Source organism: Phascolarctos cinereus, unplaced genomic scaffold, assembly GCF_003287225.1.
Source record: "Phascolarctos cinereus isolate Bilbo 61053 unplaced genomic scaffold, phaCin_HiC Scaffold_2;HRSCAF=192, whole genome shotgun sequence".
Lineage (NCBI taxonomy): Eukaryota > Metazoa > Chordata > Mammalia > Diprotodontia > Phascolarctidae > Phascolarctos > Phascolarctos cinereus.
Window position 1 is genome coordinate 43,796,050 of NW_027555625.1, and position 22,084 is coordinate 43,818,133.

A 22,084-nucleotide genomic window follows, 5' to 3' on the forward strand; every position below is an offset into this window, starting at 1 on the left:
TCAAACTGAGGACTTCTCCTGACTCCAAGTCTCAACACTCCTGCTCCACCTCTCTAAGAGCCCAGGGAAGGGAAATGGGGGGACACCTTTAGGATGAGGCATCAGGCCAGGACACTTACAGTGGTTCTTCTCATATACAGCAACAACATGGAATTGTCATGTATATGCATACATGGAGGACAAGAGAGAATGACTCCTGCTACATACAAAGAATATTCCACAACATGCTAGGGCTAGAGTAATTAAATGTCTGTTTATTCATAAAGAAACATTATGATACATGAAGAGACCAGAAAATCTTAACTGAAATACAACTCTATATAAACACAGTGCACAATGTTCAGCTAACCCAGCCTTGGTGGAGGACGGGGGCCCATCCTGTGTGACTAACAGCCGCCCACCATTAGCGCCCCACAAAAGGATTCCAATTTGCTAAAGTGCCTTGTGTTTTTAGGACACAGCTGGGCTTCAGTGCTCTGCACAGACGCAATGGCTTGATACTTCACAACAGTTACAATGGCATTGTGTATAGACCAAGGGTTTAGTTAAAGCATGAATTGTGCTCTGAGAACAATGTTCATTCAAATATATCTGTAGAAAGCTTTTTTCTTCCTGCTATGGAGAGAGGCATGGCTATGAGGAGGAAGGTGTATGGAGACTCAGACTGAAATGGAGTTTCCGTGCTGGCCACCTCCCCCGTGTGTGTAAGGCACTAGAAAATGGCGACGAGAGCTCCAGCTTTCCGCGCTCTCATTCCTGTCTGCAGAGGAAACACTGGCCGGTTCTTGTAACAGAGTCAGCCCTGTCCCTAGAAGACAGGAGAAGGCTGAAGAATAAAATGCAGACATGTCCACAGAGGATAAACAAAGTTGTCCAAGAAGGAGTGTCTCATTTTGCCCAACGTGACAGACTACACCAAGGGTAGCTCTGGCGCTCAATGGAGAAAAGGCCGGCAAAGACCGACTAAAAAGCTCAGCCCTCTTGGAAAGCTCCTCAGAGGAAGCACAGCATTCATAAAAGGAGTCTAGTGATTTTAGCACCTTAAACCAAGAGCCCAAAGTGGAGATGGCTGGGGTTCTGAAGACACAGAGCAAGTTCCTTATTTACCAAGCTTTATAACAGGATGGACAGCAGAATTCAAAACTAATTTTATCCTGGTTTTGTGGCAGGGATAGACGATGGGTGAGGGGCAGCTTTGTTTATTCTAAAGCCATCTGACAGAAAACATGCTAGACAGTGCTTTCCCGCTCACGGGAGTCTCCATATCATGACACTAACATTGAGAAGCGTTGTCTGAACTGCAGAAGCCCTTTCTATTAACAATACACTAGCCATCATCAACAGCTTTTATATCTTGGATCTCTCAGGAACCTCTTTGTGGACCATAGTGGGAAAAGAGGCAGCCCGAGAGAGATCAAAACTCTACACATGCCTTCCTTACTGAGAAGACTTACCTGGTTCTGCTGGGCTAGAGAGCTGTACGCTCCACGCTGGGGGAGCAGCGGAGACGGTACCAAGAGGTTGCTGATGGATTCACCTTGACCTGTCGTGCCATTTAGGGGAACTGCCAAAGTCCTCGAGTTTGATGGTCCAGGAGGACAGCCGCCCTCCCAAGCCCAGCAGAACCAACTGTCTAACTCAACTGTTCAGAAAGCTCCAGTTATATCCCTTTATCCTCTGCTGCCTGGGGTTAATGGGACCACACAAAGGTCAAGAGCATTTCTCTTTTTGAAACAACATGGGACAAGTAAAGCAACAGCATCTGGGGGCTACAAAATTTGAACGACTTGGCTCCACTCCTCTGAAAATAAGGTGCCTGTTGCTGCCAATTTCAGAGTTATGTCATTAAATCGGAGAACAAAACGGTACTTGTTTCTTCAGCCTAACACAGTTCTGACACAAAAGTTCATCCGCCACCACAAGGAAGCCTAACGCTGGGGCTGTAGTAACAACCGCACAGCTCTCTGGGTCCAAGGTCGTCTTGCTTCTGAGAAACTGCATTCAACAAAAACAGGATGCTCAAGCATAAACAAAATTACTTCCTACCCCCTTGCCCAGAATTAATAAAAATTATGTTCCTTAATAGGCTAGCCAAATTTCTTCTTATGATTTAGTCATAACTGGGAGCAAGGGAATGATAAAAGTCCCTGGAATCTTTGGGTTAAGAGGAAAAAAAGGTGAGAGTCCGGGAGGAACTGTCTTAAAGTGACAATTAAATGGAAACCATTTCCCCAGTTGTGACTACTATGAAACATTCAAGAAAAAAAAACATAAGGGAGTGTGGGGTGCTAGAAGTGTGCAAATAAAGAGAATCAGATTGCAATCTCACTTCTGTTTAGGTAAGTGTAGCGTTTTGGAAGATACTAGGCCAATGTCTTCTGCACAGAAAAAAGGATACAACTGCAACAAGCGTGAACTTTCATCAGTCTGGTACAGTAATTATGATGTTTTCTTTAACAATTAAAGACTTAGTAGTGCCCCAATACTAGAAAGCTGGGATATTTTCAGAGTAATGAATCTTGAAAGGTCATTTTATACTATATGGAGAGTGAAATCTTTGAGACCACATGTAATTATAGGTTGTGGGACACAGACACCCCATTCTTTTGGATATTCTTTCAGATTCCAACGAATGCCATAGCCACCCTGCAGTTCATAGAAGAAATTTCTGTAGTAGAAACACCCACTAGTCTAGAGACCTTGGTACAGGTCAAAAGAACAGCTTACAAATTCATTGTTCTCTCTTCATCTACCAGAAAAGTTAAGATAAATGCAATCTAAGCATGTTAGTGTTAACATAAGTATGGGTCACGCACATTATTTGCTGTTAAATTGTGGGGCATTTTTTTCTAGATGCTCACTTCCATTGCAAAATTACTGTATGTGTCTCTCTGAAAACATCAAGACATAAATGATGCACCAGTTTCTGCACTAATGCAAAAGAAGACTTTCCTCCTGAAAGTGACTAAGAATTGAGTTGCTTTTGGAAGGAGAAAGTTTCTACCGCAGGGTCTTAATTTTGTCATCATATTATATTTGTTGCCAACAATCTGGGATACTGAGAGCAGCTGACTGTCCAGGAAAGATGAAGCAACTCGTTTTCCTTAAACCCTTCCCATCTTCCCTCAAGAGACTGATCTACTGAAGCAAGCAATTTTCAGTCCTGTGATTGTGATTAGTCATTAGACTATCAATCATTAAAATAATAAAATTAGTCATTAAAATTAACTATTAATCACATTAAAGTATTTTATCTTTTCAAAGCTTTCTGTACTACTAAGTAATCCTGTTCCTTGACCTCAGTGCCTCTTAACACAGTGGGAGGAATGTGCCAAGCGAACCTAATATCCTCTGGCTGGAATTCAAATTCCCAAAGCCAAATGACTTTCGCCATAACAAGAAAGCAGATCCAAAAGCACAGACACAAATGGAAGGAAAATACTCATTAACTGTTTTCTAGGGAGGCTCACAGAAGACATGCAATACTGAGTGTTCCCAAGAGACCAAAATGTTTTCAGTACCTAAGACCAAAACAAAAGAGAACAATATAGGTCTATTTGCAGAAGGAAGATTAAAAAGAAGGATGCAACATTCCAAATGGAAGGATAATCTCAGAAAACATTTGTTGAATTGAATGTTGTTGCTGCACTGAAATCCCTGCTCCACAGGAAGCACAAACACCCCTCAAACGCCCACGACAGGAACGAATCTGACTGGATGAGATGAGATCGTGTTGGGTTGTTACACATGCCCCGGTAGAGGAAAAAACATCACTCAACATAGACATTAAAAGTGCTCTTTGCTTTGGCCATCTCAAGCTTTTGGGATCTAGATCTCCTTGTGATAGGAAAATTGATGCAAGGCCCAAAGGAGCTAACTTGTTCTAAAATGGATGGATCAAACTGGCTACTCCTTGCCCTGAATCTGCTCCAAGGGAAACCTGAACCCAAAAAGAACAAACATTTCAGATCTCTCTCCTTAAGAAGCCTTTTCTATACCCAGACAAAGAGAAAACCTCAAATTATTGAAGAAGAATGTCTTGGTCCACAGAAGCTCCAGGCCTCTTTTCAGATGTGATGCCAACTAACTACAGTCTGAACCTCCCCTCCAAATGAAAAGAAGTGGTTTGATATTAGAAACAAACACACCAGGCAAAAGTACTGGAAAGGTCCTTGCTGGCCCACACTGGTGTCTTCCCTCGTTGGGTTTTCTCGTCCATGAGAAGGGAATACTTCTTCCTGCCCAGGAATCTGAGGGGAACTGTAACTAAAAAACAAGAAACCCCAAGTACCCTTTTTGGCAGATAAGTTTCTAGCTGAATGCTTTTGGGACTACACAGCTGCCTCTCTTCCTATTTCTCTTTCTAAGTAGTGATTCGATGTCGTAATGCAACTGCTAAGCTTTATTCCCCTCTCTTAGGGGAAAGACACACCTGTGCGTACAACCCCAGAAAAGCCCAAATTTCTACTTACAAAGGAAGAACTTGGATTAGTGCAAAATCCCCAAATAGTAGAAGCAGCCCATCCACATCCAGTGGTACCATCTTCAAGACCAAACAACACCCAGTCTACCCGGCCTTTGCAACATCACTCCAGAAAACCTCCTCTGCCCATGTCTGCTCCGCCACCTTCCTCCCAACTCCCAAACTCTGGTCTATCTGCTGCTTTGTTCTCCGGCTGGGAGACACTTCTCTTCTCCTCATCTTCCACAGCCTTGATTCAGCCAAGGGCACTACACAGAATGCTAAGCATAGCAGAAATCTCAAGGCTTGGACTCAAGACAAAAGACACAAGAGGTAAAAAGAGCCTAAATAAAAGAGCTGTCAAGGAGACTGTGGACCCCATTCAGCAAAGCTGACAAGAAAGGCAGACTTCTTCAGAAGGCTGTTGGCAAGTTATCTAAATCACAAATTAGTTTCACCTTCAGGTCTAATATTTGCCATGTTCTCCCTCTTTTACAAATGAGCAAGGGCCCAAGAAAAATAAAAGAGCCGGCCTAAGAACAGAACTGTAAGTTATTAAAGAAGGGGTGACCTACTGTGTGACCCTGGGCAAGTCACTTAACCCCAACTGCCTAAAAATAAAAGGGGGGTGGGTGACCTAGACAGATTAGTGGGCAAATAACAGTGCAACAACCCACGAGTTAAGGAAAGTAAGGAAAAAGAGAAATTCCAAAGGCAAGCCAACCCCAATTGTCTCAAGTTCTGAAAGACCTTGGATCTACTGGAGATGGGGTGGGGGAGAAGACTTTGCACTCGTGGGGGCAGTACAGCTTTTTAAGTTCATGAAAAATCTGTACTAGCTCTTTGTTCTTTGGTTTTAGCAGTTTTAACTACCAAAAAAAAAAAAAGTCAAGGGGCTGAAGCTCATAGCAATTTGTAGTATCTGGGAGCTTCACTGCCAGGTCAAAAAAAACAAGAAAAGCTCCACTCAAAACAAAGGGCAAAGTCACTTTTTTTCCTTAGGACATTTGTCTCTAGGGAAAACAAAGCAAACCAGAAAACTAAAACTAATTTTCCATCTCAGTGAGTAAGGATAAGTAAAAATAAGAAAACTGCATGAGTAATGGAGCAATTTCCTAGATGGAGGAGAGGATGGGAAGCCAGGCCCAAGGCCCACATGAACTGAGTTACTGGAAAGAATGCTTCCCTCTTCGATGGAGCTGAGTGGATCAAAAACATGGCTATTACTCAGCATGGGCTGGCAAGATGTACCTACTGGACCCATACATTCCAGATGGTTTTCCCTCAAAGGATCAGAAGCTTATATGCCTTTTACAGATAGGCCAAGTAAGGCTGAACTAGTTAAAAAGAAAGTGCAGGACACCTGGAGAAAAGGAAACCAAGAAAGGGGGACTAGATTTTTGAGAGAAAAAAACAGTATCATTTACATTTATCATTGACGGGGATATCCTCTGAGCAATGCATCACTCTTATGTTCACCTAAAGAAGAGGAGCCTGACAAGGGAGCAGAAAGTTACAGGCAGGGTTTTCCCAGCTGGGCGATCCAATGATCGCCCTTATTGCTCCTTAAGAGCAACAGCTCTTTAAGAAAGCCCAAAGACCAAGTTGCAGACCGCCTCTGTCCAACACCACTCCGATAAAACCCTTGCCCAGTCTCACAGCAATGAGGTAGCTAATCATTCTATTGCTCAGTGTGTCATTGCACCAAACCCCTCTGCACAATGTACATGAGGAAAATGTAAATCAGAGTATCCCAATGAACCATTTAAGAGGAGCATCTCCTCAAGCCCCTGTCTGGATGCAGCCCTAATGGGTATGGTATCTGGCCACTCCACTGAAAGTGGTATGTAGAATGCCCAAGAAGAAAGAGAAGAGCTAACTCTAAAGTACAGGCCAGCAAATACCAGCTGCTCTTGACTGTGGGTGGCAAGGATAGAGCAAAGTACTTGGAATCAGACTGCTGCCCTTCAAAGGGCAGCCACAATGGTGCAACCATTTCTGCTGAATGTTCAGCCTGTCAAGTGTACCACGTGCCATCTGCCAACATAAGACTTTTTTTGGGGGGTGGGGGAGGGGATGAGAAGGAAGAGGAGAAGGTACTGGATGGGGTATTTAAAGAAGGAAAAATGAAAAAAAATCTCAAAGCAAAAAAATGTTAATGTAAGCTAAGTTTCAAACAATCTCAAGGTTTTGAAAATAACCTTCATGGTTAAGAAATGGAGAAAGAATAGGAAGCAATGTAGGAAGGAGGAAGCAGCTGGCAAGATGATCCTAGTGGGAAGTCCTAGTGTGAGGAGGGAGGCGGCAGGCTTCCCTACCAGAGTTACTTTCCCTGGAAGTCACTCATTTCTATCTCGTCCTTTCGTCGTTTGTAAGTAAAGAGGGAGCTGAATGGATAAAGAAAGTTTGGCCTTGGCCTGGAAGCGCTGTCCCGCAATGTCAATTTCATATTCCCCGCGGTTAATGAAATCAGGGGTTACCACTAGCTGCTCCCCTGTCTCCTGATTAAAATTGTGTACAAAGCCAAGGCAGACATGGCGCTCCAGAGTATAGCTGTAGGCACTGCTGGTGGTCATGCCAACATACTGCCCATTCCGATAAATGGGCTCTCCCCACCAGGGCCAGAGGTCCAGGTCTGTGTCATGGTCTTCGAGGATGAACATAGTAAAGCGTTTGTAGACTCCATTCTGCCTTTGCTGCAACAGGGCATCCCGACCAATAAAATCCATTCCCTGGAAAAGAAAAAATATAGGACTTAACGTGTATAGGCCACGATCATTTGGTCTTGAGAAACAGCACTAAGGGAAGAGTCCTTGATCTCAATGCATTACAATGCCATCCTCTAATCTTTTTTGGTGATGCCTTTATACTTATAGAAGAGGTAAAGCACAATACCTTATGTGAGCCACATTCACAATGTTAAGGGTATTCCAAAGAGCATCTTTTTAACAGGAGAAATAAAATACCTCTTTAAATATTTTAAAAAGAATTCAATCATAAGACACAATAGCATTAAATTGAAATTTTTAGAAATTTAAAAAAAATTTTTTTTTAAGTGAGGCAATGGGGGTTAAGTGACTTGCCCAATGTCCCACAGCTAGTGAGTGTTATGAGGCCGGACTTGAACTCAGGTCCTCCTGACTCCAGTGCTGGTGCTCTATCCACTGCGCCACCTAGCTGCCTTCTCTTTTTGATGCCAGGTATAGAAGTTTATATTTTATAGAACTATTTTTGAGCAGGGGGATGACATGGAACATTTGCTAAGTGTGGAACAAATGTTAGCATGACAAAGCAAATCCCATAATTTTCACAGCATTCAGAAAAGCAGTCAATCTAAAAGGTTTCACAACTACGGCATTAGAACAAGAATTTTCTAGACGCTTTGTATTTTCAAGCAACAATTTTTTATGCTGTGGATAAAATTTTCCAGTCCAAGGACACCCTGTTCATAATTATCTACCCATTGCTACACTCTGGAATTTCTGAGTGTACTCCTCTATGAGCACTCTCCTTCTAATCTGATCAGCATCATCATTCAGGTACCTGGATTTGGTCACATACAGTACCTTATCCAATTTCACGCGAAATTCTCGTCCACACTCCAGGGGTGTTGTGGACGTGTTCAAGTCCTGACCCCAAAAGGCAAAAAATTTCTCAATACGAAGACTTCGGAGAGCATAATAACCAGCATTTCGGATTCCATATTTCTGTCCAACACTCATCAGCTCATTGTACACATGCAGGGCATACTATAAGGAGAAAGAAATGGAGTTTACTGTTGCATTTTAGAGAATCCAGATTGATGAGTAAATGAGACCAGGATATATGGCTTACAAGTCCTCTCTCTTGCTCAAATATATAGTTGACAGTCCCCTTTTATTTCTTTTGCTCCCTCCAAATGACTAAATAGTGAGTGTTATGCCAAGGCCTTTAATAAATACTTGTTAAACAAATACACTTACAGCTTAAAGGCAGAATGTCTACCACTGTTACTTACAAAGAAGTCCACTCCCTTGTTCACAACTGTCCTCCTATCCTGGCTTACCCTAACTCTCACCGCTTTCCCAGTCATTCCTCACATCTCTCCCCCTACACTTTGCTTCTTCTGATAAAAGGGAGCAGTGTTCTGGACAACTCTAGGTCTGTGTAATAGCTTCTAGTCTGGAACAGACACCAACGATGATAAACTCTGGAAGCATGGAATAACCAAAAGAAAAACTACCAAGCTAATCTCTATTTTCTCCATCCCTAAATTTAAAAAGGATACTTTCAGTGAACATAAAAGTTTTCAGTTTAAAAGGTGAATAAGTTACTCTTGGCTTTGCCCTGGGGCCCCACTGTCGTGATTGATACCTTCAGGAGAAGTCCCAGGCATGCTTCATTTAAGGCCTCCTCTCAGGCTTCTTCCTCCTCCTCTTCATTACTGACTACCTTGCCTCCAGCAAATACCCTTTTCTCACTCCCCTCCCTAAATTCAGGAACCAGAATCATATGCCTTGGTTCCTGGACTAAGTATATCCATCAGCTTCCCAAGGCCCCACTCACCATCCTAGTTACTACCCAGATCAAAGAGTCCTCCCAAGACACTCTTCCCCTCTGGCTAGAGCGGAACTGGAATTTAGTTCCTTCAGGGCAGGGATTGTTCGTGCTTTCTGCATTTATATCCCTAGATCAGCAGTCCTGGCACACAGAATGCTTAATAAATACTTTTTTCACATTCATTCATTTAAAAATTGGCTTCAGAAAACTGTTACTCAGTAACTAATTAAAATATACACACGAGTCTCTGAACTGGAAGTGAAGTTAGGATACTAGATGCTAACTAAGAAAATTATTATGACTGCACAGGAGGTTATGTAGTTTCATTTGCATGAGAAGTTGAACATAGAAGTAACATCACTAGCCTTGCCCTTGCATACACTGAATCCATACTGAGCATGAAGAAGGAGACTGCAAGTAAGTAGCTCACCTTGTTTTTTTAAAACTTTGTCTTAAATTCTGCCTAAAGCAATAAGAGTCACCAATCATATGGGTGGCCTGTTGGAGTCATCTGAATCAATCACCGATAACACTAGAAGCTCTCATAACTCTCTTACCTCTATAGGAATATAGAGCATGAATCCAGGCTCTCCTGTGTGAGTCATGCTCATCACTCTGATTCCATTTGCATAACCCACACTCATCTCCTGTAGAAACCAAGGCAGAAGAAGTTAGGAAAAGATTATTATGGAAAGCATTTAGACCAGTCATTAACTCTAAGCCCTTTGGTCTAACCCTGAGAAATACACACTCCAATGAAAAGGGCACTACATCTTGGGGCTCCCCCTATCTAGTCTGCTGGAACCACACAAGAACAAATCTCTTTAAACTCTTCTGCTCATCAGGAACATCACCAGATCAATTTAATCCAACACACATGGGTCAAGTGCCTGCACTGTTACTATCCTGAACCATGTACTGAATGAATCATCTTTCTTCCAGACACTGTCTTTGGTTTAAAGACAGAAATGACAGTCCTTGCTCTAAAGACTCTTAGGTTCTATTCGATGGGAGTTGAGGGGAAACGCATATACATATATGTAAGCAAATACAATATAATTATTGTCTAAAATTATATATACATTGGGAAGACCAGGGAAGGTTTCAAATACAAACAACCTGAGCTAAGCCTTGTTGGGAAACCTGTATTTCATGCATGGGGAAGGCAGAGGGCATACTAAGTACAGGAAAGATCTAGGAGACCAGTTTGGCTAGAAGAGAGTGCTTGAAAGGGGGTATTTCCAAAGTTAAGTCTGCCAAGTTAGGTAGGACCTCGATTATGATCAGCTGAAGAGTTTGTCTTTTCTCCTCGAAGCCACACAGAGCCACTGAAGCTTTGTGAGCTGGGCAGTGACATGGTTCGACTTGTGGTTAGACTAAGGAAGATGACTTTGGTAGCTCTGTGGAATATGAATTAGAGAGAAGAGGAGCTGCAAGAAAGGAGTTCCATCAGGCTATTGAATTAGACCAAGTAAAAGGAGATGAGGCATGAAGTAGGCAAGAGCCATGGGAGTGCAGACAAAAGGATGGACTGAACAGATGTTATGGAGAGAGAACTGATAAGGCTTGGCAAAAACCTGAAGGAAAGGAAAGTCAAAGGTGCCCCAAAGGTTAAAAACACAGATGACGGGAACAAAGGTGCTGCCTTCAAAAGAAGTAAGGCTGTCATTGGTTGTTAGAGAAGGGATGGGTTTTTTGGGGAAAATATAATGAGCTGTTCTGGATATGTTAAATTTGAGATGCCTATGGGACCCTCTCATGTAGAGATGTTCATCAGACCACTGGTAATGTGGAGAAAGATTAGGCCTTAGATATATAGGACTCAGGAGAGTCTTTTGTGTACTCTACTGGCAAATTAGTTTCTTTTCTTTTCTTTCTTTTTTTTTTTTTGGTGAGGCAATCAGGGTTAAATGACTTGCCCAGGGTCACACAGCTAGTTAAGTATTAAGTGTCTGAGGCTGAATTTGAACTCAAGCCCTCCTGACTCCATGGCTGATGCTCTATCCACTGCGCCACCTACCTGCTCCTCAAATTATTTTCTAAAAGGATGGCAAGCATTCAGCACTAAGGACTCAGGCGTGTTATGAAATATTAACAAATAATACTTTGATGGGACTGCAGTCTGTAAGCTTTGATCTCACCCAAATGGAGAACCTAATTAGTCATCCTTGATTAAAAGACTTCATTGAGTTCTAAGAGGGATTAAGATTAGTTTTGTTTACCCTTGACCAAATTAAAAATAGCTAAGAAGGGACTTACTGGCTTTGGGCTGATATTCCACCAATGATATACAGACATTACTCTTTTTTTGTTTAAGCAAATCAAAAGTCCTCAAGCTAAATTATATGCTTTTCTTTCACCCTACTGTGGAAGTCTGTCTTTAGTTACAAAATAACTATAAAATGCAAGTGGTCACAGCTGAAGCTAGAGAAAATTCTAATGATCTCTGCCAGTTGTGACCTTTCTCCAAGCAGAAATAACCTCTTGACATGCAGGCTTTTCCTTCTATACCTTTGTAACATCACCAATCCATCATCTAGTGTCTGCTTGAAGATCTCCAAGGAAGGCTAAAGCCACTGCCAAAACAATGTTTCCTTTGTGGAGAGTTCTCTAATTGTAAGCAAGTTTTTCCTTGAATTGACATAAAATTTATCCAGTAACTTGTACTCACTGCTCCTCGTTTGCCCTCTGGGGCCAAAGAAGAAAAGTCTGATCTCTCCTCCACCGCTGAGTACTTGAGGGCACCTATGGCTAGGTAACCTTTTCCCCAAGTCTCTTCTATGCTAAATCCTCTTAGCTAATTCAACCAATCCTTCAATGGTACTATTTAGTCTCCCTACCAGCCTGGTTGTCCTCTGAAGGGCACTTTCAAGTTTGTCAATGTGCTTTCTAAATAATGGTATGAATAGCAGAGCATCCAGGTTGTGTTCGGACCAGGGCAGAGCGTGGGGGGACCACCTTCTCTCTCACTTGCATTTCTGGCTGCTTTGATGCATTTCTAATGGCACCATCTTGTTTATAATCTGCTAACTTTCTGGGAGACCGAGACCAGTGGTCACTGGGAGAACATCTTATCAAGGGATACCTCTTTCTTCAGTTAGAGAGAGAGGGAAGTAAATAAAAACTGGATTCACTTCATAAAAACGACAGGAGCCAAAGATGCCTCCTCTCTACACCAAGTTCTTTACAAGACAGGATGGCTTTGCTGATGGATCCTAGACCTATGCTGCACAAAGGAGGTACTGCAGACACTCAGATTAGCTTGCTACCATAGCATTAGAAACCTGGCTCTTAGCTTTTTAACAGTGTTTACAGAAACTAAGGAACCCTAACTGATTCCCAGAACTCTGCCAACTATTTCATCAGATGGCAGTTAAGTTATTGCTCCTTATTAAGAAGGTGGCAAACCCCAGAAGACTGAAAGCAAACAGCTTCCTTAAGAAAATGAACATAAATGTTTTCTCTGTCTATAGGAAGCCTAGCTGGTCCCTTCTTCCAAAAAAGCAGTTATGAAGTAGTCTATTTATTACTAAGAGTAAACAATTTTCAACTGCATCTGCCTGAAAGTTGAGACAAAGGACACTGGTGGAAAATTCAGAAGTGGTTTTCAATTCTGATTTGAAGGTCACAGAATCCCCCTCAGAAATAGACTTCCAAATTATTTCACAAGTCTGTCAATTTCGAGGCTTTTTAGAGTACCTTCAATATATCTGCTGCTAAAAAAACAGAATATACATGTCATCAAAGAACACAAAATGACCAATTAAAAGCCACACTATCTCAGCAGGTGATGAAACATCAGCTCAGATTCACCCACTCATTAGGGCTGCAAGAGCACTATAAATATTTGCTGAGTGTTCACAGAAGAACTGTAGTATTCATCTGTCAACACTCTGACAGGTGACTTGGAAAAACATGACAGCAATCACAGCCCCACATAACTGAGACAGAAGAGGCTTGATGAAGCACTCAAGTATCAGACCAAGGCAGAGCAGGCAGGAGAGACTTCGCTAACTGTGAATTTAACTGAGCTCCAAGATAAAGATAAAGCTCAAATTGACCCTCTGAAGAGAAGGACATGTTTTTGACGAAGTGACCTGGTAATGAACCAACAGCACAACAACTGTTATGAATCGTTTGCAAACAGACAAAGCTGTACAGGCTTAATTGGAAAAGATTGTTAAGAAGCTACCACCAAGGAGATTTTGACTAAAATTCAGAATGAGTAAGAGGTGGGGAAGACAAGAAAAAAACACCACCAGGCTTTTAAAAAACATTAATTTTAAAAGTCTTTTTTTGGAGTAGGGGCATTTGTATTGTTTGGTTGTTGGTCAGTCATATCCAACTCTCCTTGACCTCTTTTGGGGTGTTCTTTGCAAAGGTGCAGCAGTGGCTTGCCATTTCCTTCTCCAGCTCATTTTACAGATGAGGAACTCAGGCAAACAGGGTGAAGTGACTTGCCCAGGATCACACAGCTAGTAATTGTCTGAGGCTGAATCTGAACTCAGGTCTTCCTGACTCCAGACCCAGTTCTCTACCCACTGTGCCACCTAGCTGCCCTTCTTTTACATACCTAAGGTCTAATCCTAGACATTCAGAGAATGATCAGCGGTAACAGGGTTTTTAAAAATATCTTTGCATTTCTCTTCAGAAGCACATTCAAATATCAGTAAATTCCTATGGTCTCTTTTCTGACCACAAAGTGCAGTCCTCCATTCCTAGTAAGATGCCCAGTGTCAGCTGGACCTGTGCCTCAAGCCCCAGCTCACCCTACCTCTGTGATCATTAGATATCCAGGCATAAAGGGCCAGAGCCCACCCAATGCTCTGTTAGTCTACTATTCCCTAAATGGGTAGACACTGACAAAAACCCACTCTGCAGAAGTCACTGGATCATTGGTAAGGCTCTCCCCCAAGCTCACAGCCACACCCTTTCAAGGTGCTTTTGAGGGGAAAGGCCCCACAAATGGAAGTGGCATTATATTTGCATTAAAAGTGTGTATTTAATTCTAGAAACACTGCAACCAGGATTTTAAAAATTCTACAAGAATTATTGGGGCAGCTAGGTGGTGCAGTGGATAGAGCACTGTCCCTGGAGTCAGGAGGACCTGAGTTCAAATGCCACCTCAGACACATAACACTCACTAGCTGTGTGATTCTGGGCAAGTCACTTAACCCTAATTGCCTCACCAAAAACAAAACAAAACAAAACAAGAACTATCAATTATTTCAAACTGAGAAAGATGAAAACAAAAAACTATAAACACCAGTGGTATTTCTAGGGGACACCCAAGATACATAAACTTTTTTCCTTCTTCTTTAAGACAACTTCTAACTTGAGAAGATACTCTCTACATCAAATTTATACTGGCTGTGAAAACAGGAAACGGTGCAAGGGAAAAATATATCTTGGAAAACATACTTTTCTAAGGCCCATAATCTTGGAGGTGGAAAATAAATTAAGTCCACTGCTGTGGGAACTAGTTAATACTACACTGACATTCAGATATTTCAGTATATTTTTTAAAAAAACAATTCCATTGATGACTGAACAAGGATAATCTGATGGGGAGAGGAAGAAAAAGTTACTCATTACATTCCTTATTTGCTCAAAGTCAAAACCATCTCTGTGTCTACAACCTCACATGAGAAATAGGTACCAAAGCTCAAAACAATTTGATACATAAATCTAGAAACAAAAGTACACAGTTACCCACCTTGCAAAAGAGGGATGGAAAATGGTCTGGAGTCATAGGGGCATAAGATAATTCAGAGAGAACATCCATAGCACGGGGGCCAATCAGATTGAGAGCTAAACAGAAAAGAAGAGATGTTTGGCCTCTCTAAGGGAATGTCAAAGGTTTATTCTGGATTCATTTCACCTATGGTCACACCTGCACAAGGAGGTCCAAGGAAGTCCAAGATGGTCAGGTATTCCAAAGACTGAATCACAACGTTCTAATTTCGGCATTCACAATAACAACACTAGTTTACTAACATTTTGTAACTATTATGCAAATCTTATTAGGATTAAAGTGTTATAGAAAGCTATTCGATTTATCCCCATGCTTCAGGAAAACTTTCCGTACAGAAACGGAAAAGCATGACCAAACATTCTACAATAGCAATTACCAATGGGGTTTTGTCAGTAGTGTTAATGAAGAGTTTACTAGGGTCAATGTGGGTGAGAAAGAATGGTGGTCAATGCTAGTAAAGGATTGTTCACTTATCTGATGACACTTAAGGGAACTAGGAAATATACATGCATCAATCACTTAATAAGCATTTATTAAGTGCCTAATATTGCCAAGCCCAGGGTATGCAAAATACAGAGAATGGAACAATCTCTACTCTTAAGGGGCTTACATTCTACACGATGGCATCATGTGGGTACCTGGTAATAGTACTTCCCAGAGCAACCATTTTGCTATAGGTACACACAGTTAACATTGTATTGGATAATTCTTCTTTATCAAATTTAGAAACATAAACATTAAGAAGAAAAAAGCTGCTTATAGTTCTGACTAGTATCCAGACACAAAATATCTTCATTTGCATTTCTTAAGGGTGTTAACACTGTGCCCAGACTGACAGCTTTGAGATCAATGCAGGAACAACCCCAACCTCCCCAGAACAGTTTTGCTACCACATGGAAGTACCTTCCTCATAACAGAACAATCATCCTGAGAACTTTAGTAATAAAAATACACAAAAGAAAGAAAAAGTTAAAGGTGTCTGGGCCTTGAGGCGCATACTTCTTCCTACTGTGTGGGGGCATCCCCCTCTCCCAGCCACAGTCTTCTTGCAGGATACCCCCCAAGACTCTTCATAAGCTTCCAAACAATCCTTCAATTAATATTCATAAATGAAAAGTTGAGAATGCCTGGCAATATTCTAGTCAAGTGGACAGGGTGGGAACAGAGCCTAAAAATATCCGGGCATACTCTTTTCAGAAGCTGAATGACTGAATCATCTCAAGCCTTCATTTACAGACCACAGCAAAAAAGAGTATGATAGGCTAGCTCCCTATGGCGAGAAAACCCATTAGGCCGATTTCAATCTTCTGCAATGATTTAGACTCAGCTAGTGGCCCAGAACACTAAAATCCCACCTAAGGAGTGGAGTCAGGAAGACCCAAGTCCCAATCCAGTTTAGACACTTATCAGCCATATGACCCTGGGCAAGTCACTTGACTTCTGTCTGCCCCAGTTTCCTCATCTGTGAGATAAGGGACATTAATAGCACCTACCTCCCCAGAGCTGTTGGAGGACCAACTAAGATACCATTTGTAACGTGCTCTGCAAATCTGAACAGGCTATCTAAGCGCTAGTTATTGTTGTTGTTGTTATTAAAGCCAAAACCTACACTAAACGGGAGCTCAAGATGGAGAATAGAACAGTCCTGCTGAATTATCAAGGGCCTACGCAAAACTGACCTCAGTTTCTCTTGCCTACCACAGCACAGAAGTCTAAGTTAAACCTAGACTTCCTGACATCGCCCGCTCCCCCGAGCTCCCTTACCAGTGTACTTCCAGGTCACATCCTCTAAAAGCAGGCTGCTGTTCTCAGGCATGTGTTTCTTTAGCCAGGCCCAGCAATGGACCTGCTGGTCAGTAGGGGAAATCATGAAGAAACTAGAAGGCAAAGTCCAAAAAAAAAAAATCACACCAGGTAGCAAAGAATGTTCGATGAAGTCAGCAAGGAATTCTGCCCCTCTCTATTCTCCAGGCCACTGGAGAAAACAATGCTAGTCCATGTACAAAAGTCTTCTACAAGCATCCAAAGAGTGACAAGAGCCAGAAGCAGCTTGAGGCTGAATGCCACCTAAGCAGAGCCACAGAAAAGGCTGGCCTGTGTGCAGGAGGCACAAATTACGTGGGGTCTGGCTGACACACTGCAAATTTCCACAAAATAGGTAGACTTCCCAAATTCAGAACTGCCAATAATTTATTTCTGTGATTTCTTCTTAGACTCAGTTTCCAAAGAGCAAACTGTTCAAAAAGCAGGGCTTCTGTGAAAAGGTAAATGACTGGCCTTGCCCAGTGTCACCCAGTCTGTGTCAGAGGAAACTTGAACTTATGTCCTCCTGACTCGAAGGCCTTCTTTCTATCCTATATGTCAGGCTGTCCCATTCTCAGCCATACTCCTGTACCACTGTAAAGGGAGGGGGAGGAGCTGTAGGAATGGGGGCTCCCCAGGGAGGAGGCAGGGGAAGCCCCCCCACCCCCTACCCCGCTCTGTTCACCTGCTTTTGCTAAGCCGAGCTATGCTGCAGTCATTTTCATAGCCACCACCCTCATTGAGCATGCCTGTGTGCACAATGTGGCCCACAGGCACATCCAGGTCATTGGAGAAGAGGTACTGAAGAAGCTCAAAGTCTTCTGCCTCAGGGGACTGCGGGGTTTGAGGAGAAAAAGGGAGTTAGCACAACAGCCTCAGGCCAGGGAGCTCTCCTGAAGAGGAAGCAGATGTGCAGAGAAAACTCGAGAGTGCCACCACCAAAGGTGCCAGGCTTGGCAGCACTAAGTCCATCCATCCTCTCCACTTGCACCCTTCCGCCCCCACCTCCCTGCCCCCCCCCCCGATCCATATGTGACCTCTCCAAAATGGACTTCATCAACAGCTTCCTCCTTACGGATTCCTCTGCCTCATGTCCCTCCCCTCTCCACATACAGGTCTAACCACATCACCCCACCTCTCCTTCACCTCTGGGGCTCCCCTTCCCTCCAGAATGAACTCCGCCATCCTGCCTGACATCCAGAGCCCATGACCCCCTCCTACCTGTGCTGGCCCCCACAGGCTCTGTGATCCACCTACTTGGGCTGATGGTCCTCCCACCCCTGGGACGCTCCTCCATCTCCTCACTGCCCTTGTACCTGCTGTGCCTGGGTGTGGGCTGCTCACCCTCCTCACCTCTGCCTCCTGGCTTCCCTGTCCTCTTCAAGTCTCAGTTCAAAAACCCAACACTGCCTCCACCACTTAGTATGTACATAGTTATTTGTGTGCCGTGTCCCCCATTAGACTGCGAGCTCCCTGAGTTGTCCTTCTTTGTATCCCTGGGCCTTAGCCTACAGCCTGGTACAAAGTAACTGCCTAATCAATGCTTGTTGAATTGATATCAGGAAGATGAGACAAAATTAAAATCCTGATTATATCTCTTACAAGCATGACATAAAAAAGGTAACAGTTAATTCTGACTAGGCATGGATATTCCTGAAAAAAATTAGATCAAAAAATGTGAGAGGAATTCAAGAAAATCCAAAAAAACAAAGACTAAAAAATCCAATTACATTACACTCCTCCTACAGAGACAAAGTACTGGTATCAGATAAGGCTATTCTGACAGTCAGGAAAGGCTCTGTAACCTGTCATTTGGGCTCCCAAATACTCACAATTATTTCAAATTTAGTAAAAGAGGACATGTCAATGACACATACAGCCTCTTTACAGCATTTGACCTCGGACTCCACAATGTCAAACCAGTCTGGCTTATAGAATGTCTTGCTCTGTTCCAATGCCAGTAGATCTAAATTAGAGAAATGACAGAATTCAAAAAGAAAAGAAAGAGGATTTATATTAGGGGCTCACTATATATTCCAGTGAGTAAATCAAGAGTAGATTGTTTACCTTTCTTGTTAAATATGAGAGGCAGCATGACACGTAAGACAGAAAGTAGGTCTTGGAGTCAGGAAGACATAGGTTCAAGTCTTTCTTCTGACACAGACTGGGTGACACTGGGCAAGGCAAGTCACTTGCTGTTTCTACTACTTCCCAGGCAATGAGCTAAGATTAAGGAGCAAGTCACTGCTGCTCTGCATTAATACAAGGGCTTTTCTAAACCTCTGAAATCACAGATCCGAACCAAAATAACATAGCACTTTATGGTCAAAAAGTACTTTTGTGTACTTTAAATTATTTGTTGAATTATCTTACTGGAGCTTCACAATTACTCTGTGAAAGAATGAAAATTATTTTCCCATTTCACAGACAAGGAAACAAGGTTTACAGAGATCAGATGATTTGCCCAAGGTGAATCAGGAATTAGAACCAAGGCCTCTTGCCTCCAAAACACAGTGTTTTTTCTTCCATTAAAAAAAAGCTGCCTCTCATGCCTCACAATGTATGGTTTTTCTCAGGTTTTCAGATCAGAAACTAAATGAGATCTTGCCTTTGTCAGGTGGGACAAAATACTTGGGCCTCTCAAAGCCATGTTTCTCCATCCATCTGGCTCCCTGTGCATCCAAACGGTCATAAAGGGGAGATGTACGCAGCTGCCGACCAGTCAGGAAGTCCCACCTCGGGACCTTAAGATCATATAGCAGGGCTGACATGAACAGAAAAGGAGGTGAAAAAGCTCACTAAAGCAAGAAGAGCTTTAATCAATGAGAGACAAGAGGCAAGGGGTTTTTCTACACCCCTCCTGGGGATCTTTGAGCAAAGGCTGGATGGAACATGAAGGACAGAGACTGTTCTACTGTCTCGGAACCCTCAATCTTTCCCAGTGCCTGGGACATAAGAGTACATTCTTGCAAATGACAGCAGTGGGGACTCTTTTATCAGTACAGATTGGGTGAGATAACTCTCACACTGAATGGCACTCAAAGATCTTATTGTGCATGTGTCCTGGGCACTGAAACCAAGAACAAATTAAATTAAGAGCTTCAGTTATATTCAATAATGAACATAAATATTCACAGATTATTTAGGAACAGTTTAGCAAAGTCTGGACATGGATTCCATCGGAGTGAGCAATAATCTAAAGAGATTCAGAACAAAAAAATTTTTTTAACTGAGGGAATGGAGAGACTGATGGTGACAGGAAGGTAGGAATGTGTTAGAAGCTGTTTTCTATCTTATTGCTATGTAACAAATAATCAGGACTCTCATGAAGATTAGGGTTTTAAGAATAATTTTGTGAATCTAGTATCTAGGAAAGACAAGTCCAAAATTCCAAGGGAAAAAGCAAGAAAGTAAGAAAACATTCACTACACAAGATGGGGTCTCTCTCAGGCGAAACCAACCTGGACACTGCTGAGTATCTACAGAGCAGCCACCACTCTCACTGACATCTGAAAGGAAAAGGATCTTTGGGGGGAAAAAGAAGAAGGCCTTTCCTCATCCACAGCGAGCCTTCTGAGGGTGAAGCAGTGGACTTGCAATACCCCAAGTAAAATGATAAATCATATCCAGCAGGATTAGCATATAAACAACTTCCTAGGATACAGAACTAAAACAGTCAAACATCCAAGATCATACCAGGAGAAGCAATTAGGTAAGTGAAGAAAAAGTGTTCCCTTGGGACCGGCAGGTGATAGTGGAGTAAGAAAAAGGCTCACTCACGCATCACTTCCATGACTCGGTGGCGGAGGAAGGTACGGCTGCTCTGCAGAGCTCCAAATCGTTTCAAGTCCAAATCCCACACATTTTCTGAAGGATAACCATGAACCATCCATTCAGCAAGGTACCTATTTTGAGACACAAAGGAGGGGCAGCTAGGTGGTGCAGTGGACAAGAGCACTGACCCTGAAGTCAGGAGGACCTGAGTTCAAATCCGGCCTCAGACCAAACACTTAACACTTACTAGCTGTGTGACCCTGGGCAAGTCACTTAATATCAACTGCCTAAAAATTAACAAAAAAAAGAGAGAGAGACAAAGGAACAGGAAGCTCTTGTTTCCAACACTCTAAAACAGTGGTCTCTTACTATCAATACAACATTCTTGAGTGCACATGCCATAAAGTACAGAGCTATTTGTAAGTGATCTACCTATACTACAGCAACTAATAATTATAAACATTATAAAATTCAGAGAAGCAGCCTGGTGGAGTGGTAGTAGGCCTCCAAGGCAGAAAGAGCTGTTTCCAAGTCCTACTCCAGTTTGTGACTGTAGGGGCACCGGGGATGGACGCTAGAAAAAACACTCCCCTCTCAGAGCTCTAAGACTGTGGGTTGCAAAGAAGATGCCAACCTGCACGGGCATGAGAAGTTCAGTCATGTATAATTTTTCTGTACCAAGGTATCACAGATCTATTCTCCATCCACATGATAAAACTTACATTAAAAAACAGAATTTAAGGGCAGCTAGGTGGCACTGTGGATAGAGCTCTGGCCTTGTAGTCAAGCAGACCTGAGTTCTTATCTGGCCTCAGACACTTGACACTTACTAGCTGTGTGACCATGGTCACTTAACCCCAACTGCCTCACCAAAAAGCAAAAAAAAAAAAAAGAATTTAAAGACAAGGTAAAGATGAAAGATTTGCTTCTCAAGTTAACAAGGAGTTCCTGGAGTTTACTGAGTACAGGAGTGACCTGGCCACCCCTAAACTTTAGGAAAAGCCTTTTGGCACGTGGAAAATGACCTCAAAGGGGAGAGACTGGAAGCAGAGAGGCCTATCAGGAGACTTGCAATAGCATAGGCACGAGGTAATAAGGACCTGAAAATCAAGAAGAGACTGTGCAGAGGAGCGGATACGGATGAGAAACAAGACTGGGAAGCTGCTTGGACATCTGGGGTACAGGAAAGTGAAACTGGGTGCCTGGAAGGACAGCTGCATCCTTAACAGGAAGGGTGCCACCTGTTCTTGCCCAGCAGCACAGCACTGACCTTCTGAGGAGCACCTGAGAGAGAAGGGACTGTCTCAGCTGCTGCTGGGGCACCCAGGTCGAGGCCTGAGGAGCAAAGCCCAAGCTCAGAGGCAGGGAGGTGGGAAGTGTACACAGCCGCACAGCAAAGGGAAGGGACAAAGAGAGGTCTGAGGGAATAAAAAAGTAGGTGTGGTTGGACAGACCAGCAGGGAGAGTAGGATATGACTGATCTTCCCACCCTTCGATTGGGTGATCACGTGCCTACCACCTCGTGTCTAAAGGGTCTACACTGCCAATGAAAACACCAAGGTTCATTTCTGGCTATGCCACAGACTTTATGTGCTCTTAGCTAATTTACTTAACTTCTCTGGGGAAACATCAGTCTAAAGTTGCCACCTGCAGCTCTGTTACCTGTCTCAGTACCACTGCTAGGACTGTGAAACAGAGCGGGGCACTATGGAAGTGTCAGACATCACATGTGACCAAAAGTAATAAAAATG

At 42.8% G+C, this 22,084-nt stretch overlaps 1 protein-coding gene across 1 annotated transcript in view; it reads right to left on the reverse strand.

Annotated features, from left to right (window-relative positions):
• Positions 1-234: 234 nt before the first annotated feature.
• The window catches only part of PDPR (pyruvate dehydrogenase phosphatase regulatory subunit), a 35,318-nt gene continuing 13,468 nt past the window's right edge, over positions 235-22,084 (reverse strand). Inside the window, 10 exon segments of the mRNA XM_078149356.1 lie at positions 235-6,863; positions 6,865-7,194; positions 8,029-8,211; positions 9,559-9,648; positions 14,718-14,812; positions 16,521-16,633; positions 17,245-17,393; positions 18,392-18,525; positions 19,168-19,323; positions 20,340-20,464. Coding sequence (XP_078005482.1) covers positions 6,786-6,863; positions 6,865-7,194; positions 8,029-8,211; positions 9,559-9,648; positions 14,718-14,812; positions 16,521-16,633; positions 17,245-17,393; positions 18,392-18,525; positions 19,168-19,323; positions 20,340-20,464 — 1,453 coding nt within the window. The 3' untranslated portion in view covers positions 235-6,785.